Genomic DNA, 26,542 nt, shown 5'->3' with positions numbered 1-26,542 from the left:
TCTGAGCCTTTAGCCTTGTCTCCCCAGTTTCTAATCCCGTCAAAAGTCGGGGTCCCCATCTTCCAATCCCCACTGCAGGTGAGACCCCTTAGAGGTCTGCTCCTGCTTCCACTACCTGAGTCTTCTCACTTGGCTCTCAGGCCCCCCCCCTTTCCTCCATTAATTAACAAATACTTTAACGGGGGCTACCTTGTGTCAGGCACAGGCAGCCCGCATATCTGCTAGGAACTGAGAGAAGCTCGTTTCCCTTCATTCCCACAACAGCCCTATGAGGCTGGTGCTGTCGATCGGGCCCATGTGGCAGGTGGAAGGCAGGGGCACGGAGAGATGTCACCTGCCTAAGGTTAAGCAAGGACTCCTAGGTAGGCGGTCTGACTCGAGGATCGTTGTGGACAACCAGGATGCTAGAAACGAACCCCAGTTCTGCCTTGAGGGTGCTGGGGGTGGCTGAAGGAAAGAAGACAGTGTCAGCGCAGAGCCTGGGCAGGGGCGTTTTAGGAAGAGTTTCTCTCGCTGCCTCCCCGAGCCTCTGTCCGCGGTGTCTCTAGGGAGGCTGGGGTCTCCACCTCGAAAGCTCCATTTGGAGGGGTGGGGGACCTGCCTAGAAACGGGCAGTCCAAGGCGGCTCCCAGCGCCTCTCTCGGTTCTCGCTGCCCCTATTGGGGAGGGGGCGGGGCTCCGACGTCCACACCCCCCACCCAGGGCCGCCGCTCGGGGCCTGTGGACCCCCGTGCCGAGCAGGGGGGAGGCTGCAGGAGGAGGACTGCAGAGGCCCGAGGGAGGCCGGGCGCCTGAAGGATTTGGACCGAACGGGGTGTCCCCGAGGGCGGGGTCAAAATTCATCTGTCAGACCCAAACTCTGCCCTCGCGACTGCGCCCCCTGCGCGGACTCCCCCCACCCCCCGCCCTGCTTCGAGTGTCCTCCCCTCTGTGCCCCCCTTCCCAACGCCCGGGTTCCAGGTCGCCCCTCCCTCACCGGCTCCGAGCGGAGGAGCCCCCCCCCATCTCGGTGGCCAGACGGGGCCTCCCGTCTCTGCTCTGGCCCCCACGGGCTGGCCAGGACCCCACGGGACCCCCGCGGCCCGAGTCCAAGGCCCGCCCCCTCGGGGAGGCGGATGTGGGAGGCACGCGGGAGGGGGGTGCTGGCCAGTGATCCCGATCTGGGGGCGGCTGGAGGCGGGGTGCGGCGGCCTGGGGGTTTCGGGAGCCGTTCGGGGGGAGGGTCCCGGCCCCGCAGCCCCTGCGGGCGGCCCGGAGCAAGCCGGGCAATAGGAAACGGTTTATTAGGAGGGAGTGGTGGAGCCGGTCCAGGCAGGAAGACGCTGGAATAAGAAACATTTTTGCTCCAGCCTCCTTCCCAGTCCCGAGAGGCTGCCGCGCCAGCCGCGCCGAGCGAGCCCCTCCCCGGCCCCAGCCGCGGCCGCGTCCCGGGCCCCGCCCGGACCCCCGCCCGCCGCGCGGCGCTGGAGTGAGCGCGGCCGCCGAGGGAGGCGTCCCCGCCCGCGGCGCAGGCCCCGAGGTGAGTCGGGGCTCCCCGGGGGGACCTGGTGGGAGGGGGACGGTCTCCCGCTCGGAAAGGCCCCTTCCTTTAGGTGGATTCCAGGGACCCCCTCGGAGGCGTCGCGGTAGGGTGGGTCCCAGCTCCCCGGGGGGCGCAAGCTGCCCCCGCGCCCTCCACCACGCACGGCTACCCCCTGCCCCACCTGACGCTGCACGGGGCTAGAAGGACACCCGCCTGCGAACCCGAAAGCGGGGCGAGACAGATGGGCGTCTGCCGGGCGACCTGGGGTCGGTCACTTCACTTCTCTGTGCTCTCATCCTCACCCATAAAATGGGCAGAAGAATTTCTGTCCTGCTTGGCTCACAGAGGATTCCCATGGGGGAACGGGGCGCCATTCTTTAAGCTTTTGTTACTAACCGGGGTGTTTATTATGATGGTCTCAACTCGGGGATCCAGGGCCCACCTCTGAGAATCCTGAACATGTGTAACACCATCACGCCAGTGTTTAGCTCTGTAAAATCAGCTCCACGAGCCAGGCTTGTCCCGTCTGAAGCTGACGTTCTTTGCATCCCCTGTACTGGGTTGTGAGCCTCCAGGCCACTGGGCTGACCTGGGAGTGAGTGTCCACTTCCAACACTGTTGAGCCCGCCTTTCCCGGATCAGCTCCCGCAGCCTGTGCGGAAGAAGCCCTGACAGTGTACCTGCATCCCACATCCTCACCCCTAACTCCGGCGGCAGCCGTCCTTCAGGATCCAGGCCAGAGGGGGTCCCGTCTCCCTCCAGGCTGGCCTCCCGGGTTTTCAGTGCTCTTGAGCCCATCCCTGGGGTGGCCGCCCACCCCCTCTTTTCTTCTCCAAGGACAAGGGCAGAGTGGACAATGGCTTACGCCCTCCACTGAAGGGCAGCCTCTGGCCCAGTCGGGAACTGCCCGCTCTGATCCCTCACGGTCCCATCTGTCCTCAGACCTGTCCTGGCGTCTCACTGGGTTCTTCAAAATAGCCACCATTTGCTAAGTGCTATGTAGTTGCTTGGATTTATTTTTCTCGTGTAATCCTGGAAACAGCCTAGCAGAAGAGGGGTCACTATGCCCATCTTACAGAAGAGATAACAAACTTACACTCACCCAGAGCTCCATGGATGGTGTGTCAGGTTGGATTTTTAAAAAATTAACATTTCTTACGTGCTTACTCTATCGGACTTAGTACTTTGGTAGATAATGTTACATACATTATATCTATGAAATAAACACAATTATTACTGCCGTTTTACACATGGGGGAAACCTAAGCTTACCTCAGACAGGTTAAGTAACTTGCCCCAAATCACAGTTCTATGTGGCAGAGGCAGGATTTGAACGGAGGTCCGTGCGATCGAGCCCACGCTCTGACCTCTGTGCTCCACCGTGCTGCCCGCACGTTCTGCTGGGACCCTCCAACCCAGGCTTGCTCTGCTAGGCCGCACTGCCGTGAGGAGCTCGTGAAAGGACGGTGCTCTGTCTCATAAAGGGCCCCGCGCTAGCAGCGGCCCCGGTAGGACCTAGCACTGCGCAGAGCGAGGTGGGCTCATTATGTTCGCAGGGCGCTGCTCCAGCCGGGCACAGCCGCTGCTGAGTTGAGCCGCTGCGGCTGAGGGCTGGGGTTCTCCCCGCCCTCGGGTGGCCCCGGGGAAGGATTAATGATTATCAGACTCTCCTCACCTGTGGCTGAGGACGCCCACAGCAAGAGATGCTATCTGGCCAGCAGCACTGTTTTTGTGTCTCAACAAACCCACCAGCGGGAACCCACAGGTGGCAGGGAGCTGCGCTTTTCCTTTATTCTTGTTCCCAAGACCCACCTGCTCGTTTTTCCCTCTTGGAAGGGCTCACCTAACCCCAATTCGAGGGATAACAGTGAACAAGAAGTGATTAAAAATCAACACGTTATCAGCTCCCAGTCACTGTGGACGAGAAACTTAATGTCCCTGAGCCTCAGTTTCCCCATTGGGTTGCTGTGAGGATTAAATGAGATAAACCATTAACGTGTATGTAGCACCTAGTCCGTAATGAGTACTTTAGAGAAGGCTAATTATTGTTAAGTATCTCGTGGTGGTAAGTAAATGTTTGAAATTAGTTTAACATTTGTGATTTCTGGCCAACAACAGTGAGGCTTCTATCAGCAGGAGATGTTTCATGAAGTTTGGCTTAGAAGTCTGAGGATACCACCAGGCCCCAGGAGTCTGTTTGGGTAGAGTCCGGTTTCAGGGTGAACCACACAGGGTCAGCTCTGAGTTTGGACTGGTCAGAACCCAGGACCCTCCTGTACTTAACCCCGCACTGGGCCCAGTTAACAATTGGACAGTCACAATTTTACTCCATTACAGCCCCGAGCTGAGACCTGCTGTGAGTCCACCGAATGCTGCCAGGTCCTTCCCTGCACTGCTTCCGCGTCCAGGAAGACTTGAGATACATGTCTGCAGAACAAAACCCTCGCCCTCCTTCTGCTGTGTCCCCAAGTCCCTGGTGGCCCTTTGGGCCCCACTCCCACCCACCCAGCAGGGCCGCACACAGAGAAGGGAAAGCCTTATCATAGGACACAAGTTTCGACGTGTAGTTTCCCCTTACAAACTCAGCAGAATTACCTGTGGAGCTTTTAAAAAATGCATATTCCTTGCTGGCCCCAGAGGGACTGAATCAGAATCTGGAGTGGGTTGAGACAAGGAATGTGCATTTCTAAACAAGCACTTTGGGTTATTCCAATGCATAATAAACAAGGTGAGAGGACAGGCTGGATGGATACCATGCTTAATCCTTCTTGTTATCTCCTTTTTCCTTCCCACCGCATGCTCTCTCTCCAGCTGCTTTTTGGGCAAGCAAAGGCTGCCAGGGATGGCTTCCTGCCCGCATCCCAGTGGGCAAATTCAGCCCTCCTGAATTTCAGCTGCCAGCCACGCTGCAGAGTGCCTGCCGGAGTCTCACTGCCTGGCGGGAGGGACAAGGGGCTGGAGGTCAGGCAGAGGCTGGGGACACAGCTGCAGCAGCCCAGGGCTCCGTTTCCTCCCCCAGCCCCGGGCCTCTGGGGCAGAGGAAGCCCAGGCAGGAAGGCCAGAGCTGCCACCAGCCAGAGAGGCCCAGGCAGCGCCCGCCCCCCACCTCCTACCCTCACCCCACCTCCAGGCCATCCTGCCTCTGGGACCTCAGCATCACAGGCCTTCCCTGGGCACCGTCCTTAGACCGTGGGCCTCCCCACAGCCCACGGGGCGGGGGGGGTGTACCTGGCCCTACCGACCTCGCCATGTCACGCCAGAGGACACTTCCCTGCGCTCCCGTGGGCTGCTCCCCCCTGGGGACCCGATCCCCAGCACACCTCTACCATTCTGAAAGTCCTCCTGGCTGTCTGATTTAGTCCTTGCTGCGGCCCCACCCATGCCTTCTTGCGCTCAACCGTTGAGAAATGAAGAGTGGGGCAGCTTCTGAAGCACTCGTTGATTCGGGACTTGGGTCGGGGATTATCACGGACAAGAACTACCCACCCCCTCCCCTCCAATACTGAGTCCCTCCCCACCAAACTTCTGGAAAAGTTCAACCCAGCCAGCCATGGAAGCTCAAATCCTCGCTAAGTGCGTTTCCCTCCTGCTGCTCGCTCACCATCAGCCCTATCCCCGCCCGTTCCCGGGTCATCAGGAGAGAGAAGGGGGCCGGGGAAAGGCTCCAACAGGGCATCGCAACCCCTGGTGAGGTTGCAGGGTGGTTCCTTTATGCCCGGCAGGAGCGGCACTGTCCCATAACTGTATGGCTGTGACAACCCTGAGGGCTCAGACACACGGGCTGCCACCCCCCGACTGGGAGACAGAGTGGAAGGAGCAGGGGCCCGGAGTCTGGACATCCGGCTTGTCCTTCGGGACCCAGCCCTGGATTCCGTACGATCTTGGACAAGTCTCCTCTCTGTCTGGCCTTCATGCCTTCTTCTCTAAAAGAAAGAGCTGGGTTTTACGATTCCCAAGGCATCCTAGGATTCTGTCACGGGGACGGTCCCAGCCCAGGTGGCTCCTCCAGGCCCTACGGCCACCCCGGCCCACGCTGAGGCCCTCACACCCTGCCTTGCGTGACTGCTGCGTGGTCTATCCAGATCCCAATCTAAACAATCTTGATTCCTGTTCCCGGCTCGGCGGGACCCTGAATGGCAGGAAGTGAAGACAGGAGCCTGTTTATGTTTGAGGCAGCCAGGGCTGGGGGGGAGGCGGGCATTGGGAAGGGGGTGGCCGGGGGTGGAGGCTGGGAGGGGGTGGGCAAGGGGCAGGGCACAGGAGAGTGGGGGTGCTGCCCAGGAACCGTGCCCCGGCCCCGTGCCCGTCGGGATCCCAGGCCTGCAGCCTTCCCGGCCTGTCCCCTGCCTGGGCTCAGCAGCAGGGCTGCAGGGCTGCGGCGCCCCCCAGCTCGGCGGCACTTACCACGGCTCCCCGCCCTTTACCCCCAGCAGGATGGTTTCCAGGGGGAAGTGAACCAGGACTTCCCTTACAGGCCAGGCGCAGGGAGCCGAGAGCAGGCGTCCCTGCCCCACCCCCTCCCAAAAGCTCCCCGTGATTTCCTCTGGGTGGGAGGGACCCAGGACTGGTGGCTGAAAATGCTGAGGGGGGAGTCATGCTTCACGGATCTGACAGCACCCCCTTTCTCACTCCTCTCTCCAGGGACCATGGCCTCAGGCCTCCCCAGCAGGAGCCTTCTGATGGTGCTGATGGCCTTGGGGTTGACCCAGGGTGAGTGCTGGGGAGCAGTTAGAGACCCGGGGCCTGGATGGAGAAAGGGTGGCCCGGCTCAGCTTCCCCTGGGACTGACTCTGAAGTGCTGGGGAGAAGGGGGCTAGAGGAACTAGGCTGGAGGGTGGGACACGGAGAGACTCAGATTCAGCTCCTCGGCTCTCAATCCAAACCCGCAGGCTGGTGCTCTGTGCGCCTCCAGGGTGGGAGCCTGTGTGCAGGTGGAGAGAATGGGGGTGTTGGCAGGGAATGCCTGGGAGAGCCCAAGGGGCAGGGCCTGGCCAGGTAGGAGAGGCTTCGGGAGGGGCAGAGCCCTTGTTCTGAGTCTCAGCTGCCCCCAGGTGGGGGTGAGGCTCTAGAGGGAAGGCACTAAGGGACCAAGGCCTCAGGGAGCTCGTTTGAGAGGTCCAAAGAGAGGGGCTGGAGAGACAGACGGGGCGCTGGGCTCATGGGGCGCCCAGAGCCACTGAGCTGCTGGCCTATCTCCCAGGAGACCCCGTGAAGCCCTCCCGGGACCCTCTGGTGACCTGCACGTGTAAGAGCCCGCATTGCAGGGGACCCACCTGCCAGGGGGCCTGGTGCACAGTGGTGCTGGTGCGGGAGGAGGACGGGCGTCTCCAGGAATCCCGGGGCTGCGGGAGCCTGAACGAGGAGCTGTGCCGGGGGCGCCCCACTGAGTTCGTCAACCACTATTGCTGCTACAGCTCGTTCTGCAACCACAACGTGTCCCTCACGCTGCAGGGTACGTCCCGCGGCCCCTGCAACGCCTTCCCATCTCCTTGGACCCTGCCTTCCCTGCCCGGCTTTCTTCTCCTGCTCTGGCCAGAAGGGTGGGGGAGGCGGCACCCTGGGACTCGCAGAACAGCAAGGTGGTGGGGGGGAACTGGCCCGGGTGGGACCTATGTCTCAGTGTCCCCTTCCCCCAGCCACCCAACCCCCTCCGGAGCAGCCGCGAGAAGATAGCCAGCTGCCTCTGGTCCTGGGCCCTGTGCTGGCCTTGCTGGCCCTGGGGGCGCTGGGGGCCCTGGGCGTGTGGCATGTCCGGCGGAGGCGGGAGAAGCAGCGGGGCCTGCGCAGCGAGCTGGGCCAGTCCAGCCTCATCCTGAAGGCCTCCGAGCAGGGGGACAGCATGCTGGGGGTAGGGGCCTGGGGCAGCCTGGGGACGTGGGGTGGAGGTGGGGTTGGACGGGAGCCCCGGAGGCAGAGCGGGTGGGAGCTGGGTGCATGGGGAGCATGCAGAGGCTCAGTGGCAAGACCCAGATTCAGGCCTGAGGGGGGAGCCGGGGCTGGCGGGGCAGCCTCTCAGCAGCTTCTCGGTTCTCCAGGACCTGCTGAACAGTGACTGCACCACGGGCAGCGGCTCTGGGCTCCCCTTCCTGGTGCAGAGGACAGTGGCGCGGCAGGTGGCCCTGGTGGAGTGCGTGGGTGAGCAGCGGGTGGGCCCGGGGGTCTGGGGGGGGGGTCTGGCTTCTGGAGGCACAGGCAGAGCCAGGCCCAGGTCAGAAGGGAATCCCCCCGGGCAGGGAGTGAGCTAGAGGTGCTCCAGGCCTTTGTCCTCCTGCAGGGGGCAGGGGTGGCACAAGGGCACAAGAAGTGGGGCGCCCGCTGGTTTGGGTTTGGGTTGAACTAAACATGAGTGCCTGAGGGGGCAGCACAAGGTGGGGGCTCTTTGAGGGGTGTCCGCGGGCCCAGCTTGTGGCCCTCCCCCTTCCCTCCGGCCGCCGGAACAGGAAAGGGCCGTTATGGCGAGGTGTGGCGGGGCCTGTGGCACGGGGAGAGCGTGGCCGTCAAGATCTTCTCCTCGAGGGATGAGCAGTCCTGGTTCCGGGAGACGGAGATCTACAACACGGTGTTGCTCAGACACGACAACATCCTAGGCAAGCAGGAGCCCCGGGCCGGCCTGGCGCCCACAGGCCCCTGCGCGTAACTTAACCCCCCCGAGCACCCCGAACCCACCCTGACCCCGACCTCTGTCTCCAGCTTCGTCTCTGCCCTCACCCAGGACAACCTCCGCCCCAGCCCTGCCCCCTTGCCCTGCCTGATCGCCCCCAGCCCCGACCCGTCCAGCCCCGTGCCGGCCCCCAGCCCCTTGGCTGAGCCACCTGACCCTCGCGCCCACAGGCTTCATCGCCTCGGACATGACCTCCCGCAACTCGAGCACGCAGCTGTGGCTCATCACGCACTACCACGAGCACGGCTCGCTCTACGACTTTCTGCAGAGGCAGACGCTGGAGCCCCAGCTGGCCCTGAGGCTCGCCGTGTCGGCGGCCTGCGGCCTGGCGCACCTGCACGTGGAGATCTTCGGCACGCAGGGCAAACCGGCCATCGCCCACCGTGACCTCAAGAGCCGCAACGTGCTGGTCAAGAGCAACCTGCAGTGCTGCATCGCCGACCTAGGTGAGCCGGGCAGGGCGGGCAGGGCCCTTCGGCGGGGTTCGCCCGCCCCAGGCTTCTGGGGGGTTCTGTCGCTGTTTGGGTGCATGGCGGCGACGATGGTACCGATTCCAGGGCGCTTTAAACCTGACAAGAGTTGTATGCTGTCTCATTTCACCTCCACGAGAGCCCCGCAAGTTACTTCAACACTCTTTTATCTTTTTAAAAGATTTATTTCCTCCCCCCCCACCCCCGTTGTCTGCTCTTGTGTCCATTCGCTGTGTGTTTTTCTGTGTCTGATTGCATTCTTGTCAGCGGCACTGGGAATCTGTCTCTTTTTGTTGTGTCATCTTGTTTTGTCAGCTCTCTGTGTGCGGCGCCATTCCTGGGCGAGATGCGATTTTTTCGCCCTGGGCGGCTCTCCTTATGGGGCACACTCCTTGCACGTGGGGCTCCCCTATGCTGGGGACACCCCTGCGTGGCAGGGCACTCCTTGCATGCACCAGCACTGTGCATGGGCCAGCTCCACACGGGTCAGGGGGCCCTGGGTTTGAACCCTGGACCTCCCATGTGGTAGACGGACGCCCTATCCGTTGAGCCAAGTCTGCTTCCTCAACACTTTTCAAGCTCAGCCGCCTTCCGTCACCGCCCGGGCTCCAGGCTGTCGGGCAAAAGGGGCAGGGAGCCAGGATCCTCCAGCATCCCTGACTGGGGGTTCTGCTCTGCAAAGTGGGCATCAGAATACCTGCCTTGCCTACTCACGTCCCCAGGGGTTCTTGGGGGGGTAGAGAGCACTGCACAAGCAAAGTTTAACTGGGGCCCTCGTGCCCTTGGTGGCCATCACAGGGCAGGTTTCCATTTTCCCGCCCCTCTTTGTCCGCTGTCTCTCGCCATCGCCCCCCTGCCCCTGGGACCCCCCGCCCCGGGGGGGAGCACTCCATCAGCGGCAGGAGTGACGGGCTTGTACCCACAGGCCTGGCCGTGATGCACTCGCAGGGCAGTGACTACGTGGACATCGGCAACAACCCGCGAGTGGGCACCAAGCGGTACATGGCTCCTGAGGTGCTGGACGAGCAGATCCGCACCGACTGCTTCGAGTCCTACAAGTGGACTGACGTCTGGGCCTTCGGCCTGGTGCTGTGGGAGATCGCCCGCCGGACCATCGTCAATGGTGAGGGCCCCCCCTGCGCAGGGCCGGGGAAGGGGAACGGGGCAGGTGGATGCGCAGGCAGGAGAGGGGGACTTCCCACCAGGGCTGGGGCTTGTGGCCAGACCTCCTGGCCTCCCTGTGCTGCCACTCACCAGCTGGTCCAGCTGAGTAGCCTTTTAAGGTTCATCTGAGCCTGTGAGTCTGTGATTCTGGCTGTGGAATCTTGGGTAAGTGATAATAACAGAAATATTAATAGCAGCTAACATTTTTGAGCTTAAATATGTGCCAGATGCCAGGCTATCTACTCCTCACGTATTAACTTATTAAAGCCTCCTGAGTGGGCGGGTGGTGGTATCACTCAGTGGTTAGGTGCATAGGCTCAGAATCAGACTGCCTGGGTTCACTTCCTGATTTTGCTGGTGATCGTGGGCAGGTTACTTCACCTCTCTGTGCCTCAGTTCCCTCAACCGTAAAATAAGAATAAAAATAGCTTCTAGAGTCAGGAGGTTTAAATGAGATAATACAAGTAAAGCATTTAGAATGTATCTGGAGCCACTCTGGCGCTCAGTGACTATTCATGGCTATTATCGCTGTAATAGAACAAGTGCTTGTCGCAGTATTACCCCCATTTTACAGCTGTGAAGACTGAGACATAGAATTACAGCTGGCTAGGCAGCACTGGCGCCTGAAACCAATGTGACTCTGGGCCAATCTGACTCTATCATTGCGCTCACTGAAACCTCTCTGCTCCTTGGTTCTCTCATCCATAAAAAATGCAGGCTACGATAGCATCTGCACTGCCTGCTTAGTGCTGCCTCGTTGTGACTGTGGTTTGCCACAGAAGTTCAGATTTGGGGGGACAGGGAGCAGGGTGGAGGCGCCTCACTCTTGCTGGCCTTCCGGGGGTCAGTCCTGGTTTGGGAGGATGATGGGCGGTAGTTTGCAGTGGGTGGGAAGGGCTGTCAGCCCATGCAGAACCTGTCCATGGTGAGGGGCTGCCGGGGGTCCTGAGACGTCGGGGACGATCCTCACGGCGTGACTGGAGCCCCGCTCCGTGGGGACCCCCATTTCCTGAGCGCCTACCAGGAGCCAGCCCATGCCGTGAGGGCTTCATTTGCCCCCAAGCGGTCACCTACGGACAGTGGAGTCCGAGGCCAGGGGCTCGGATTCCAGCCCCTTTGGGCAAGAACTCTCAGGGTCTGCCCGGGGGAGGCTGGAGGAGGGGGCGCCTGAAGGCAGGCAGGAAAGGAAGGCTGGTGCGGCCGCTGCGAGGGGAAGGCTGAGTGCGGCCACTGGGGCCGATGGCGCAGCTCCGGCAGCCCCACACAGACTCGCAGTGCATTATAAACACTGTAATCTGGTGTCAGCCCCGGCCCTGATTAGAGGCCCATTAGACACGCTCGGGCCCCTGCGCAGCGCTGATTAGGGCGCGAGCGGCCCAGGGGCCGGCCTGGACGCCCGCCACGGTGCGAGCAGCTGGCGCGGGCTCCGAGGTTGCGGCCTGTGTGGCCGTGGCCCCAGGCAGGGAAGCAGGCCGGGACGTGGGGGGCTTTCTCTGGTCTGGCCTCTTCTCCCTGAGCCCTCTCGGGAACCATTTCCAGAAAACGCCCGCAGAGGCCTGTGCACTTGGGGTAACATGGGGGGGGACACTGCAGGTGGAGGGGTATCAGTGGGGGCCCGGTGTCATCCGTGACAGTGGGTGGATGTTACTTGGACCTGGATGAAAAGCCCTTTCTTTTAGGAGGGGGGATTTCTCCCCCCTCTTCACCTTGTTCCAGTCCTTACCCCAGCAATCAACCAACTAGCCTCCTTGACCTATAGTTTGTTTTTTATTTTTTTATTTTTTATTTATTTCTCTCCCCTTCCTCCCCCATCCCCCGCCCCAGTTGTCTGTTCTCTGTGTCCATTTGCTGCGTGTTCTTCTTTGTCCACTTCTGTTGTTGTCAGCAGCACGGGAATCTGCGTTCCACTTTGTTGCGTCATCTTGTTGTGTCAGCTCTCTGTGTGTGTGGCGCCACTCCCGGGCAGGCTGAACTTCCTTTCACGCTGGGTGGCTCTCCCCACGGGGCACAGTCCCTGTGCGTGGGGCTCCCGTACGCGGGGACATCCCTGCATGGCAGGGCACTCCTTGCGCACATCAGCACTGCACATGGGCCAGCTCCACATGGGTCAAGGAGGCCCGGGGTTTGAACCGCGGACCTCCCATGTGGTAGAGGGATGCCCTAACCACTGCGCCAAAGTCCGCTTCCCTTGACCTATAGTTTGGAGGTCAGGAGCACGGGTTTTGGTATAAGATTCTCTGAGCTCAAATCTCAGCTCTGTCACCAACTACCTGTATGATCTGAGGCAAGTTTCTTAACCTCTCTCTGACTTTAATTTCTTTGCTTAAGAAGAGGAGCTAATAGTATTACTTACCTCATAGGGTTGTTGCGAGAGGATTTAATGCAAAGCACTTAGCACAGAGCCTGGTATGTAGTTAAGTGCCCAGTAAACATTAGGTATTATTCATTATTCCTGGGCATCTGTGGGAGTTGGGAACTGGGAGTGGTACCAGGCCCCAGGAGGGAGGCCACTGTGGAAAGACTGGAACAAGATCTGGCCTAGGAGACAACTGGGGTGGGTTTAAGTCTTGACTCTGCCGTTGCCAGCTGTCTGGGCAAACTGTTCAACTTCTCTGAGCATCAGCTTCTTCACTGGCAAAACGGGGGTGTGAAGATGAACAGGATAGCGCAGGCGAAGGCTTTAGCACGATGCCGGGCACATGGTAGGTGCAAACTAAATGGCAGGAATGATTATTATTCAAATGTGTGATTATTTGTTCAATTATGGTGCCCCTCTCAGCACTGCCTGCCACAAGCACGGGGTTCCCAGGGATGGGGGGGGGGGCGTGTGCAGGCCCCTGGTTTCCTGGCCTCCGAGGTGCTCTTCTAGTGGCATCGGGCCTTCTGAGGGTCCTGGTGAGTGTCCTGTCCCCCTCCCTCTCAGGCATCGTGGAGGACTATAGACCACCCTTCTACGACGCGGTACCCAATGACCCCAGCTTTGAGGACATGAAGAAGGTGGTGTGTGTTGACCAGCAGACCCCCACCATTCCCAACCGGCTGACTGCAGACCCGGTGAGGCCGCGCGGGGCTCGGGGGTGTGGGCGGGTCACGGCTGCCATTTCTGGGCCCAGGGTCTTGTGTCTGAGCCCTGCAAGTGGAGGGCACCTCCCTGGGCACCTCCCCCACCCCAGCCCTTCCTTACAGGTGTCCCTGGCCCATGGGACTCTCTGATCATTCAGTATGGGATTTCCAGAACCTTTCCCCTTGCCTGAAAAGTCAGAGGCGCTCTGCTGCATTTCCTGCTATGGAGTTTGTTGTTGTTAGCTTGGTTTTGGTTTTTCTAAAATACTCCACATACTGTAATATATACACACACACACTCATATAAGCACATACTGGCATGCATATGCTTCTAAAGAAACACACGCACACAGATATATACACGTGCACATGTATGCCAGACTGCTAGTCTCGTGAGGACAGAGAGCATGTCTCTTTTGCTCACCGTTATACCCCTAGGACTTATCACAGGGCCTGGCAGGTTTATTGAATGAATAAATGTGCACATACATAAACATGTATGTCTACATAGGCACACAGATATTTGTGTGCGCACACATCCACAAAAAGCCACATATACGCACATGCATATATTGTCACTCTCAGGAACCAGCTCGAGTGGGCAGAGGTGGGGCTGGCTCAGCCCGGGACAGCCGGGTCCTAGGAGGAGTCCCTCCCCGGGCACATGCAGCTTTAGCGCACTGCCCACCGCCCCGCCTTCCCCACAGTCCACTGGGCCCAGCCGTGTTTTGGAAGGGCTGGGTCTTGGGCTGCAGGTGGGGATCCGGGAACCTGCAGGGAGTCGCCTTTCGCGTGGATCTTGGCGGAGGTGGAGGGTGGGAGGTGGGGGCAAGGTGCTCCACAGACACAGCTCACCACGGGGCCTGGGTGCTCCGCCGATCGGAGTTGTCCCACCTGCCACCTCCATCTCCCTTCTCATTCTTTGTCTCTTCCTCGTCTCAACCTCGCCCCCTCTGCTCCGTTCTCCCTGTATCCACTTCTGTCTCAACGCTCACCCTCCTTCTCCACGCTCGTCGCCCTCTTGTCCTTTTCTTCCCTGCTGGTGTCTCTTCTCCACGGGGCCATCCTGCTCACCTCCTTTCCATCTCCCCTGACCACGGCCCCTGCCTCTCCCTCTCCCAACCCCCAGGTCCTCTCAGGCCTGGCTCAGATGATGCGGGAGTGCTGGTACCCCAACCCCTCGGCCCGCCTCACCGCGCTGCGGATCAAGAAGACGCTGCAGAAACTTAGCAACAGCCCGGACAAGCCCAAAATGATTCCCTAGCTGCTGCGCCTGGCTCCTCCCTGCCTGCAGGGGTGGGCGGAGGGCGGGCGCTGGCAGAGGTGGTGTGAGCCTGTGTGCTGGGGCGGGGGTGCCCCTCTGTGGGGCAGCTGAGCACAACCGGCCCGGCACCCCCCCCCCAGCCAAAAATACCGCTGGGCTGAAACCCGATGCCCCGCCGTCTGGCCTGCTCGGGGGAGCAGCAGGCGCCCTGACGCCTGGCTCTGTCCCACCCCCCACGCCAGCATACTGCACCCCCCAGCATCCCCAAGGCAGGACACAAGAGAGGCCCCAGAGCCAACATGCCAAGCCAGGGAATCCCAGTCCTGGGCGTGCACTTTATCCCCTGCCCTTGGTCAACCCCACTGCCCCACTGGAGCTGCTAGGGTGGCCCCGGGCCCTGTCCAGCCTTCAGCAGACACCCCGCCCTGCCAAGACTCAGCCTCTGGCACAAGCCCGACACCAAGGGCTCATTGGTTTCTCCCTGTGGGTTTGCTTCTCAGCTCCATGATGCCTCAGACCTCCTTGTCTCTCCAATAAAAGCCCAGCTAGCTGATTGCCGGCCGCCGGGGACAGCCGGGGCCTGGGCCTGGAGTCCTGGCCCCCAAGCCTAGCTGTGGCTGGGTCCTGGGCCAGTGGAGAGGTGGCAGGCAGAGAGCTACGGCCCGGGGCAAAATGACTGGGAGGATCTGGAGGCCAAGCATGGCTGGAGAAGGTTCTGCGGGGAGTAGGGAGACCCGGCTTCCGGTCCTGGCTGCTTGCTCTGTGTGCCAAGAGTGCGGCTTCGCTCCTTAGAACCTTTGTTTCTTTATCTATGTAGCAAAAGATTAGGTCCTGATGTCCTTTAAGGTCCTTTCAGCTGCAATTGCCTTCAGAATTTCAGCTTGTATTAGACCTAAGTTTATCAATCCCATCAGCCCCCTATGCTCCAGCCCCTGGGAATGTGCCTCACGACGGGGACTTGGAAATAGCTGGGATTTGTAACGATCCGACTCCAGGAGTGTCTGAACCGCCTCCTAGTCTAATTCCACAGGCTCCATTCCTTGCCTGAACCCAGCGGCCCCCTCGTGCTCCGACAGCCCTGTGCCTTCTGGACAGCACCCCAGGGCCCACCCTCCACTGCCCGGGGCTGAGGGACAACTTCTTCCAGGGCCTCCAAGGCTCAGAAGACATTTGCCCCCCCCCCCCCGGCCAAGGAGCCTCCAGCACCCAGGTTCCTGCTCCCCACCGGCCCCTGCCCCAGGCCCACCCTTGGCCAAGCCCCAGAGAGGGTGTGTCTCAGGAGAACTTGGTGGCTCTCGGGAAAGTTCAGCCTTTTGGAAAGGTCCAGGGTGGGGGCCCACACACTGAAGAGGGTACCCTGAGCCCTGGGGGGAGGTGAGCTGGAGGTAGAGCCACAGAGGATGTGAGAGGGGTAGGGCTCAGGCTAGGAACGGAGATGGCCCCGAGCTTGGGGAGACTCAGGGCAGGGTCAGAGGGCTCTGTTTCAGGCCAGGCTCTGCAGCCCAGAGGAAGCTCGCACCTCCCCTCCCCTGCTGCCCATGACCCAGCACAACCTCGCCCGCCGCCCTCTTCCACCATCACTGCGGCGCTTTCCCAGGCCAGGCTCCCAGCATTGCACAAGCCCAGAGGAGAACCAGGAAGTGAAACTGGGTAAAAACAGCCACATGCAGGTTCACTCTCGCTCACGGGAACCCACCCGGCCCAGAAATCCCCCTGAAGGATTTTTATGTCACGTGGGTCTCAGGGCAAACTCTTCCTAAGAACTCCACAGCCCGAAACCAAGGGCAGGGTCTCTACCCAGGCTGGAAACCCCTCAAGAGAAGGTCCCAGACGGGAGCCTTGAGAGAAGGTGGGGAGACAGCCACAATCGGAGAGGGAAGGAGTGGGCACCGGTGAGCGCCGTCTGCATAATGCTTCTGTCAGAGTGGCTCTTCTCTTGCCTGGAGATACTGTTTGTGGAAGCACTTAGCACATGCCTAGCACATAGTAGGCCCTTAATAAACGATGGTCTAATCCGGAGCTCCTGCTGCCCCTTCCCAGGCCAGTGGTCTCTGCAGCGGTCGGTCACAGGGGTCCACAGGAGTTCTGTGGGGATGCGCCGGGCTTTGCCCTCACAGTTCTCGCAGGCGTCTCCTTAGACCCCTGCGGGGACCCCAATCTCACTCCCAGCCCCGCGCGGGGAGCAGCCTGACCGCCGCGCCTCCACATCGCCCTCTGCTGGCGCGAGGCTGGCCCAGCGGGATGCGGATCTCCTCGCCCCGCCCCGCGCGCGCGCGTGCGTGCGCTCGGGGAGCTTCTGTTTTGTAGGCACTGTCCGCCGAAAGCCCTGCCTTGGAACGAGTTCTCTGTGTCCACCCAGAGGCAGTTTGGGCACGCTCACCTCAATTCCCTGTTTTAAGTTCCCTCTTCAAAAAGGCCCCCACCTTGCCTGGCGTCAGGCCCCATCCCTGAATGGGGAGGAGGTGGCCGCGCCCTGGGACTACACCTTTGGCGACCTGGGCTCCGAGAACACCCCACTCTCTCTCCCTCTCCCCGCCCCTCTCTTGGGGGAAATTGGAGGCTGCGGATGGCACGGGGGAGGCAGCTACCGAAGAAAGCTGGGAGGCGCTTTGTCGGTCTGACTGCCCAGGCTGGAAAGCTGTGCCTTCGTATTAGCGACCCTTTTAGGGAACTCCAGTAAGGGGGGCGGGGTCCCAATTCCTTTTGCCTCATCCCTGGACCCTTCTCTCCTACAGTCCTCCCGGGCCTGGGTTCACGGAGTCCCCACAACAGTCCCTTTCCTCAAGGGCTCCAGCACCCGGCCTCTTGGAGCAGCTTTGGGGAAACAGGAGCATCCTAACGTCCCCCAAAAGGCAGCCTTTCCCCTCCCCTGCACCTGCCCAGATCGCAGTTCTCACATCCCCACCCCGATGTCCACACTGTGGTTGGAGAGTGGGGAGAAGGGCATTAGGAAACTTGGAGAAAAAGAGTTACACAAAACCTGGCTGTGGTCTGGGGAAGGAGAATTGGCTCGTGGCCCTCCAGGGTTGGAAGAGCCCTTGGAGGTCACACAGTCCCGTCCCTGCCTCTGCGTGCATGGAGCCTCATCTGAATCTCGGGGGACCTGCCCGTCTTGAAGGAAGAAAACCCGCTGTGCGCTTTGCTTTCTTGCAGCCTTGCCCTGATGACCTAAGAGACCCCAGGCTTGCGTCTCCCTACCTGTTACAAAGAGGGAGAGGGTGATCTGTGCCGCGAGGGCCCACCGGGAGGTTGATGGGTGTCTAACGAGCCAGAGTGGGGAGGAGGTGGTCCCTGGAGCACGAGCCCTGATCCCGGGGACACATTTTCCCCACCAAGGACGGTTCCCTTTACCCTCCCAGGCACAGTTCTCCCTCAGCCATGCCCCTTGTCATCCTTCAAGGGAGGTGCCCTGCTTCCTCCGTATTCTCATTTGCATCCAAGACGAACAGCCCACGAGAAGGCCAAGCCTCGTTCCCAAAAGACCTGGCCCTGGGGGTGGAGTGGGGTGCTGCGTGTCCCGAGTCCAGTCTCCAGAGCTGGGGCTGATGCTAACCAGGCAGTCGTCACGCTGGGTGGGCGACTCTTGGAACTCACTGCTTCCACCAGGGCTACATCCAGTTTGCTAGAAATAGAGACAGAGGGCTTCTTGGCTTTGCATATGATTTGCATAATGTCATAGACACACAGTCTATTTTCAGGCGGTTTTCAGGTTAAAGTGTTGTCACTGCTGCCCTGCAGGATGTCATGTCTGGATGAGTCTCTTCTCTGTTCTTTCTCACCCACCCACTCTGACTGACCTAGATCCCCAACTGCAGAAGCAAATGGTGAGGTGGGGGAAGAGGAGGGTTGTCCAGGGAGACACGGGGGCAGAGCAGGAGGCACGCTGGAATTTCCTTTATGACTCCCTCCACCACCGCCATCACCGCGCGCAGGGTCTGGTTGCTCAAGGGCAATTGACAGGCAAACGGCAGGGAACGGGCTGTCCGGGCACCCATCTTCTGCTCTCCACAAACCTTTCTCACCTCTCGTAGCAGGAGAACAGCCAGTTCCTGTACTCTCTATTCAGTCCTCTGCCAGTTTGAAGAAAGCCAGCCATAAAGCCTTGCCTGCCCCAGATATCCTTCCTGGGCATTTATTTTCAGCACTAAGATTTGATCTCGGCCTCCTGCGAAATCTGACCCTCGGTCTGTTCCTCTCCTGGGAGTCCCGTCTGGGAGCCCAGGTCCGCACTTGGTTTTTAAAGCACCTGGCACATAGTAGGGAGTCAAGCAGTGCTAGAGTCCCCCCTCCTCTCCTAACCATCCCCAAAGCAGTACCCGGATGCCCGGCACAGACACCGTCCTCTGGGGGCTCAGTGGCAAACACACAAGAAGGGCCAGTTGGGGTGGCCCTCGCGAAGTTGCTTGTCACCCTGGTATTGAACTTGGCCTCTCTTGGTCTCAGTTTTCTCATCTGGAAAGGAGGTGGTTTGGTGGCACTAAGGGGCAAGGACGTCCTCATTTTACAGCTCAAGCCGTTCGGTGGCCTGTCCTTGGTCACGGAGGGCCAGGGCTGGAGCCCCGCTCGGGGCTTCCCGGTGCAGTGCCTCTGGCCTTGGGGCCTGGCTGGTGCGCGGTCTTCCTGTGTAGATGCAAAAATGTATCCAGATGCCTAAGAAGCGCGAGAACCATGGGGAATCGTGATGAACCCTGGGAATCAGGAGGCCGCTGGGGCAGGCTGGCCCGCGCTACCCAGAATTCCCGAAGCCTGGCCAGCCAGTCCCCGCCCAGACCTGCCTCATCCCCTCTGGGCAGGCGTTTCCTGTTGATAAGAAGCTCAGTCACAAACACTGATAAAGAGATGAAAAAGGAAATTGACGAGCTTGGGTATAATTGGCATTTTGTCTGCCTTTTGTTCCTCTTCCTACTCCCAGTCCCCCTTCTAGAGCCGAGGAGAACACAGGCCCCCTCCCTCCACCGCGAACCCTACCTTACGGTTTCCAGGACTTTAGCCTTACGGCTTACACAGTCCTCCAAAGGAGGCCTCTCGGCCTGGGAGTTCGGGGCAGGAAGCCCTGGGTGCTACCAAACCCCTAAGCCCAGGGTACCGGGCAGTGGCAGCAGGAAGGAAGGACAGTCAGGAGCGGGTTGCGACTGTGACCTCTCTTCTCTCCTCCTCTCCTTCCTCTCTCCTCCCAGAAGGCCCCGATCCAAGTCCTGGCCAGGTGGCTGGATAATCCTCTAATTAGTGGGTTTTCCATAATTTTGATCTCAGGCTCATTACTGGAAAATCTCATTAATTTTGACCCTACTAATTTGGAATCTATGATCCTTCAGGACAAGAAGCTGGACTGATGGATAGAAAAATAAGCAAAGGAGACAAGTTTGCCAGGCATGCCCTACTGCCCTTCTTGGGTTTGGATCTATAAAGCTCAGCTCAACAAAGGCATTTGTTTTTCATTGTGGTAAAATATATACAACATAACATTTTTCATTTTAACCACCATCAAGCATACCTTTCAGTGGCATTAATTACGTTCACAATGTGCTGCCTTCACCACCATCCATCCATCCATTTGCAAAGCTTTCCTGCCACCCCAAATAGAAACTCTACACCCAGTAAGCGTTGACTCTCCATTTCCCCTCCCTGGGCCCCCATGATATGAATCTGCTTTCTTCCTCTATCAGTTTGTATATTCTAATTATTTCATGTAAGTGAAATTGTACAATATTTCTGCTTTTGGGTCTGGCTTATTTCACTCAACATGACGTCTTCAAGGTTCATCTGTGCAGTAGCATGTATCGGAACTTTGTTCCTTTTTTTTTTTTTTAAGATTTCTTTTATTTATCCCCCTCCCCTCCTGTTGTTTGTGGTCGCTGTCTGCTCTCTGTATCCATTTGCTGTGTGCTCTCTGTGTCTGTTCATCTTCTCTTTAGAGGATGCCAGAAACCAAACTCAGGACCTCCAATGTGGAAGAGAGGCGCTCAATCACCTGAGCACCTCAGCTCCCTGGTTTGTTGTGTCTCTCATTGTCTTTCCTCTTTATGTCTGTTTTGTTGCGTCAGCTTGCTGCACCTGCCTGTTGCACCAGCTCGCCTTCTGCAGGAGGCATTGGGAACTGAACCTGGGACCGTGCATGTGGTAGGCAAAAGCCAAATCGCTTGAGCCACATCCACTTCCCTCATTTCTTTTTATAACCAAATAATAGCTCATTGTATGTATATGCCACGTTTTGTTTATCCATTCATCTGTTGACAGATACTTGATTTGCTTCCACATTTTGGCTACTGTGAATACTCCCATGAACACTGGTGTGCAGATACTTGGTCAAGTCCCTGCTTCCCGTTCTAGAAGTGGGATTGTCAGGTCATACGGTAATTCTAAGTATAACTTTTTGAGGAATCACTGAGCTGTTCTCCATAGTGGCTGTACCATTTTACTTCCCACCAACAATGTGTGAGGGTTCTTATTTCTCCACATCCATGCAATGGCAGTTATTTCGAGTGCTAGGCCTGCAGTAAAGATAACCTGCCACCAGGTGGGAGATGAGGCTTTGCCTACCAGTTGTGCTCCAAGTAGTCATCCTTTACGGAGAAAAGGTGTTTTGAAGATTTTGTATTTAATAACTCTTTTTCCCTCTCCTCCAGAGATGTCACTCCTTAGTGAAATTTAGTTAGGCAAACATAAAGGAGTAAAATGCATGGGTCCAAAGGGCCAGTATTTAAAGGAAAAACAACAGCCATAGATAAGTCAGAGAACTTTCTCCTGAATTCTTTTGTTTTTAAAGATTTTTATTTATTTATTTTTTATTTATCTCCCCTTCCCCCCACCCCACCCCAGTTGTCTGTCCTCTGTGTCTATTTGCTGCGTCTTCTTTGTCTGCTTCTGTTGTCAGTAGCACGAGAATCTGTGTTTCTGTTTGTTGAGTCATCTTGTGTCAGCTCTGTGTGTGCGGCGCCATTCCTGGGCAGGCTGCACTTTCTTTCGCACTGGGCGGCTCTCCTTACGGGACACATTCCTTGTGCGTGGGGCTCCACTACGCGGGGGACACCCCTGCGTGGCAGGGCACTCCTTGCGCGCATCAGCACTGCGCGTGGGCCAGCTCCACACGGGTCAAGGAGGCCCGGGGTTTGAACCGCGGACCTCCCATATGGTAGATGGATGCCCTAACCACTGGGCCAAGTCTGCTTCCCTCTCCTGAATTCTTACCCGTTTCCAATTCTGGTTACCACCTAACCTGGCTTCAGATCCTCAGATCTCTCATTGCATTTTTTTTTCATTTTTAATACAATTTATTGAAGTTTATTATTCATACATGAACATACATAAACAATAAGTATATAGTAAAAGTTGTGAACTTACAAAACAGACATGCATAATATCATACAGGGCTCCTTTGGATGCCCTGTGGAGGAGGGCAGTGTGGTGAAGGGCAAAAGGTTTTATCCCAATCAAAATTCCAGTTGGATTCTTTCTTTTAAGTCAACAAATTTATTCCAAATTTTATATGGAAGAAGATAAATTTATGAACAGCTAAGTCATTTCCTCCCTTGTTTTAAATAGGTTATACATTGAAATGATTAAAAAATGCCCAGGTTCCCTGCCCCATAAAGAAACCACTAGACTTATTTTCTTGTACTCTATCCCTTCACAGTTTCCTTTTTCTTTTTAAGATTTAATTTTTAAAATTTTTGCTCCCCCCCTTGCCACTTGCATGCTCTGTGTCCATTCACTGTGTGTTCTTCTGCGTCTGTTTGCCTTCCTGTCTTCTCTTTAGGGGGCGCCAGGAACTGATCCTGGGATCTTCCAATGTGAGAGAGAGGCACTCAACCGCTTGAGCCACCTCAGCTCCCTAGTTTGTTGTGTCTCTCACTGTCTTTCCTCTGTGTCTGTTTTTTGTTGTGTCGTTTCTCTGCACGGGCCAGCTTGGCTTCACCATATGGTAGACGGGAGCCCAACCACTTGAGCCACATCCGCTTCCCTCATAGTTTCTTTATATGTATACAAGCGAATCTAAATCTGAATCCTTGTCCCCCACTTTGTACAGAAATAGAATTTATCCACTACTCTGCACCTTACTTTTTTCACTTAATGATGTATCCTGGAGACCTTTCTATGTCACCACCCTCTTTTTAAAAATTTTTATTTTGAAAGAATCTTTAGATTATGTAAATGTTGCATTGAAAGCCACTTTTCCCCATTAACAACATCTTTTATTAGTGTGGTACATTTGTTATAACTGATGAACACATATTGAAGCACTGCTACTTACCATGCCCTATAAACATTATAGTTTATACTTTGTACCACATTACATCTTTTTTTTAAATAACATTATAATATTCCACTGTATGGATGTACTGTAATTAATTTAACCAGTCCCCTAGTTTTGGAAATTTTGCTTGTTTCCAACTTTTGGTGATTATAAACAATGCTGCAATGAATAAACTTGTATAGTCATTATTTTGTTCCATTCAGGTATATCTATAGGATAAATTTTTTTTAACTTAAAGAAACTCCTGCAAATCAGCAAGACCCAACAGGAAAATGGAAAAAAAGATGTAAGAGGCAATTCACAAAAGAGGAAGCCCAAATGGCTACTAAGTATAGAAAGTTATGCTCAGCCTCACTAGTAATCAGAGAAATGCACACTTAAATGAGATCTCAATCAACATCCATCGAAATGGAAAAGTTAGAAAGGTGGGTAATGCCAAGTGTTGGCAAGGATGTGGGAAAATAGGAACACTTGTGCAATTCTTGTAGAGATATAAACTGGTATAACATTTTTAGCGTTATTTAGTGAAAAAGGGTATGCCATTTCCATTTGGTTTTATGATACCTTTCCTGGGTACATATCGCAGAGAAATTCTCGTACCAGACCACAAGGAAATTCAACATTGTGTTGCTTGTGGTAGCAGGAAGTTGGAACCGACTTTGATGTCCATCTCCAGGAAATGGATCAGTAAAATGTAATGGATGAAAATCTCAGAATACTGCACCATCCATGGGAAGCAATAAACCACATATGCATATAGCAACACGGACTGATCTTAAAAATACATAATTGAATGCTTTTACCAATGTTGGTGATAGCACAATGCCATTTATATAAATTTAGAGGGCATACCTATTCAAAACGATACTGCTTCCATAACAAGGCGATGCATATATTTAAGGTCATGAAGCAAAGGAACAGGATGGATGAGGATTGAAAGGCGGATTAGAGAGAAGGGTGGAGGAGGAAATCCAAGGCGGGCCTTGTGCCTGGCCCTCTGCTACTGCCTAATGAACCCGAGGTCCACCCCGGAAAAATAAAAAGAACCAGTGACTGTGGCGTGTGAGTTCCAGCTCAGCCGCTCCTGAGCCGTGATCCCAGGCATGAAACGGAACCTCCAGGGACTTGATTTCCTTACCTTTAAATGGGGATGATACTTCTGGCCAGAATGTTATTCAATAAACAATAATAATATCAATGGTAGTATCCCATCTTTGCCAGTAGTGTTCACAGCTCAGGCTTTGCTCAGAGAGAGGAGAGAGAGAGAAAGGAGAAAGGCTGCCCCTCTCCCCTGCCCCTGGCCTCCTCCTCTGGGCGACTAACAAGGACACGTTTGCAGGGCAAGGTGAAAGCCTGTGAGGTGTGTGTGTGTGTGTGTGTGTATGTGTGTGTGTAACTCACTGCCGCTCCCTTCTGATCAATACTTAGGTCTTTTGTGAAATGAAATTTACATTCACGCCCCACTGTTCCCTTAGTAACAATCTCAGGCAATCAGATCTGCTCTCTGGTGGAAATGGCCTTTGGAAAGCGCCTGTGCAGCGTAGTTGCACAATCTTACCTTTGCCAGAAACTGTTTTCTGATGTAGCCGTTATCTTTTCCAGAAAGAAAAAAAAAATCAAATTACATTTAAGCAGGCTTAACAAGGTCTTAAAATAGATACCAAATGATTGCACCTCACAAGGGGAATTCTTAAAATACGAAAGTACTGTTTTTAAGCATAGTTGAGTACTTCAGAAACATTAATTTACATTCCAAACAATCTCTATGCTAATTACAAATGATTCTTTCCCAGCCACTAGGTAATATTTTATGTTACTGATGTACCTGAAATGAATCACATTACTTCCTTTTTTTTTTTTTCAAACCAATATTCACCCACTGAAACTGGCCTTCACACAATTCTTCCAGATTGTATTTCAGGTGTGGATCTGAGAAATTGACCCCATATTATCCAGATAAAAACACAAAAACAGATTTAGCACATCTGACTAAATGAGAGGGTTGCAACTCTTTCTCTTCGACATCGCTTTCAAACTTTCTACTCTCTTCACTCTAGGAGACTTGTTTTGCTTTCCCTTCCTAGAGAAAATGGGAGCTCTCTGAGAAGTCAGCTTCTGGCGCCACACCTGCCAATTCACCGGCATCCACATTGCCCCCTCTCTGCCTTCTGGTTTCCCCTTTCAGGATCCTCATTCTCAATGACCCTTCAGACAAAGTCCCTCAACCACATACCCTTTCCCACCACCCCGATCTTTCTCTCCTCGCCTTTGGGGTCACACTTATTGGGAGATTTGTCTACACTCCTTCTCTCTGCTTTGTCAGTCTTACTCAGTCTTCAGCCCACTACCTTCTGGCTCTGCCACGCAAACTGACCTCTTGGAATTCACCCCTGGTGACCTCCTTTCCCAATTCTTCCTTAACTGGACCTCTCAGCAACATTAGTCGCAGCTGACCCCTCCTCGCCCTGAGCGTTGCCTGCCTCACCTACTAGTCTCCGTCTCACTTCTTTTGGGGGGTGGGGCTACACCTCAGACTTCTTTGAAGGCTTCTCTTCTTTGCCCCTTCCTTAAATTCTGCCATCACTAGCATTCTATCCCAGGTCCCATTTTCTTCTCCATCCACCCACACCTCCTGGGTGAACCCCCACACCTGTGGCTTTCCTGATCCCCGATAACTTTCAAATCTGTGTCTCCAGCCCACACCTCCCTCCTGAGCTCCAGACCCCAAAACCCAGCTGCCTTCTGTCTCCCAGGCACCCCAAACTCATCAGGTCCACAGCAGAACTCATCTGTCACCCCAAACCTGCTCCAGCCCTAATATTGAGAGAATGGTACCACCAGTCAGACAAACACAAGGACTCATCCATGACATCCTTCTCCCTTCTTCTCCCCAAAATCAATCAATTGAACACAAAGTCCCGTCCATCCCACCTCCCCCTTATTTCTCAAATCTGTCCATCTTTCCTTCATCCCCAACCTGACCCCAGCTCTTCCCAGTAGGACCTTTTCCCATCCAACTTAGCCCCTCCAGTTCGTCCTTCACATCGCAGCCATAGACCATCTAGAACACAAAGCGTCATTCTACCACACTCCCCTGAGTGTCACTGCCTTCAGGGTAAAGTCCACACTCCTTACTAGCAGGCCCTTACTGCTTGATCCAACCCAGGCCCACTCTTGAACTCCATCTCTTTCCACATCCCTCCTTCCTCTTTACATTCTAGCTTCCTTTCAGTTCCTTACACCCACTACCCCGTTTTGCCGACATGCTTTTGCACATGCTGTCCCCTCTGCCTGGAACATTCTTAGCCTGGCTACCTTGCCTTTATCAGTAAATATGCGTGGTAATGTGTTGGAGTGGAGAGTGGACTTTGGAGGGAGGCAGACCCGGGTTAGAATTCCAGTTGTGTTGTTTTCATGCTGTGTGACTTTAAGCGTGCCACCTAACCCCTCTGAGCCTCAGTGTCCTCATCTATAGAAAGAGGAATCATGCTACCTGCTACATCTGACAGATACTGGTTTTTCTTTCCAATTATCTGACCCACCCATTCACCCTCACCGACTTTTTCGGGGAACGGCTCCTTCTTTCCTATGCATGAAGATACAGGGCAGTTCCTGGCAGCCATGTTTATACAACATGACACAGCCCGGCTGCCCACAGGTGATTGGGCCCGAGGCTGATAACCTGGCCCAAGCTGGGTCAGTCGGTCCCTACCTCCTGAATTAGGAATTGGAACCTAGAGGGGTTCCCACCTGAGTCTTTTCCTGTGTGGCCAGATGAGCGTAGACCCAATAGCTGTCGGTCGCTCTGTGTTCATGTCGATCTGCATAAAAGATTGGAACAGGTACTACACGGATGAAGCAAAGACCTAGAGAGGAAGAAAGGATGGAAACAGAAAAAGGGTCTGGTATATTTGACTCCCTGGTTCCAGTGACTGAGGCCAGCTGTATGGAGTCTGTGAGAATAAACTAGAAAAGGAAAAAAAGAAAATAGCCATACTGGATTTCTATTACATGGGACCAGTAAGTCCTAAGTAATTTACTTATCTTACAGAGTTGTAGTGAAGATTAGCAGTGAAGGATGTAAGCATTAGTGGGTGTTTGATAGGTAATAATAATACATATGTACATAGAATTACACATACTCA

At 55.8% G+C, this 26,542-nt stretch overlaps 1 protein-coding gene across 4 annotated transcripts; it reads left to right on the top strand.

Moving 5' to 3' along the window:
* Positions 1 to 1,325: 1,325 nt before the first annotated feature.
* On the top strand, positions 1,326 to 16,162 carry ACVRL1 (activin A receptor like type 1). 4 transcript variants are annotated; one of them, XM_012526135.4, is made up of 10 exons: positions 1,326 to 1,519; positions 6,163 to 6,231; positions 6,722 to 6,973; positions 7,158 to 7,369; positions 7,557 to 7,656; positions 7,962 to 8,108; positions 8,353 to 8,628; positions 9,578 to 9,775; positions 12,740 to 12,870; positions 14,009 to 16,162. In XM_012526135.4, the coding sequence occupies exons 2-10, from the start codon at positions 6,168 to 6,170 to the stop codon at positions 14,141 to 14,143; spliced, it is 1,515 nt and encodes a 504-aa protein (XP_012381589.2). In that variant the 5' UTR covers positions 1,326 to 1,519; positions 6,163 to 6,167; the 3' UTR covers positions 14,144 to 16,162. The 4 variants fall into 4 exon arrangements, with proteins under 4 accessions (XP_012381589.2, XP_058164179.1, XP_023445275.2 ...); XM_058308196.1 differs by lacking the exon at positions 1,326 to 1,519 and adding an exon at positions 4,219 to 4,249; XM_023589507.3 differs by lacking the exon at positions 1,326 to 1,519 and adding an exon at positions 5,673 to 5,693.
* The last annotated feature ends 10,380 nt before the right edge of the window (positions 16,163 to 26,542 follow it).

Source organism: Dasypus novemcinctus, chromosome 12 (assembly GCF_030445035.2).
Source record: "Dasypus novemcinctus isolate mDasNov1 chromosome 12, mDasNov1.1.hap2, whole genome shotgun sequence".
Classification (NCBI taxonomy): domain Eukaryota; kingdom Metazoa; phylum Chordata; class Mammalia; order Cingulata; family Dasypodidae; genus Dasypus; species Dasypus novemcinctus.
Note: the sequence above shows the minus strand (reverse complement) of the source record. Positions and strands in the feature narration are given on the sequence as shown.

What these genes read in the sequence shown, in the direction of transcription:
- ACVRL1 (XM_004460930.5), top strand. Translation starts at nt 6,099, where the DNA reads ATGCTGAGGGGGGAGTCATGCTTCACGGATCTGACAGCACCCCCTTTC. An exon ending in CGTGTCCCTCACGCTGCAGG is followed by an intron (nt 6,974 to 7,157) that starts GTACGTCCCGCG and finishes CCCTTCCCCCAG; the next exon opens with CCACCCAACCCCCTCCGGAG. An exon ending in GTGCTGCATCGCCGACCTAG is followed by an intron (nt 8,629 to 9,577) that starts GTGAGCCGGGCA and finishes TTGTACCCACAG; the next exon opens with GCCTGGCCGTGATGCACTCG.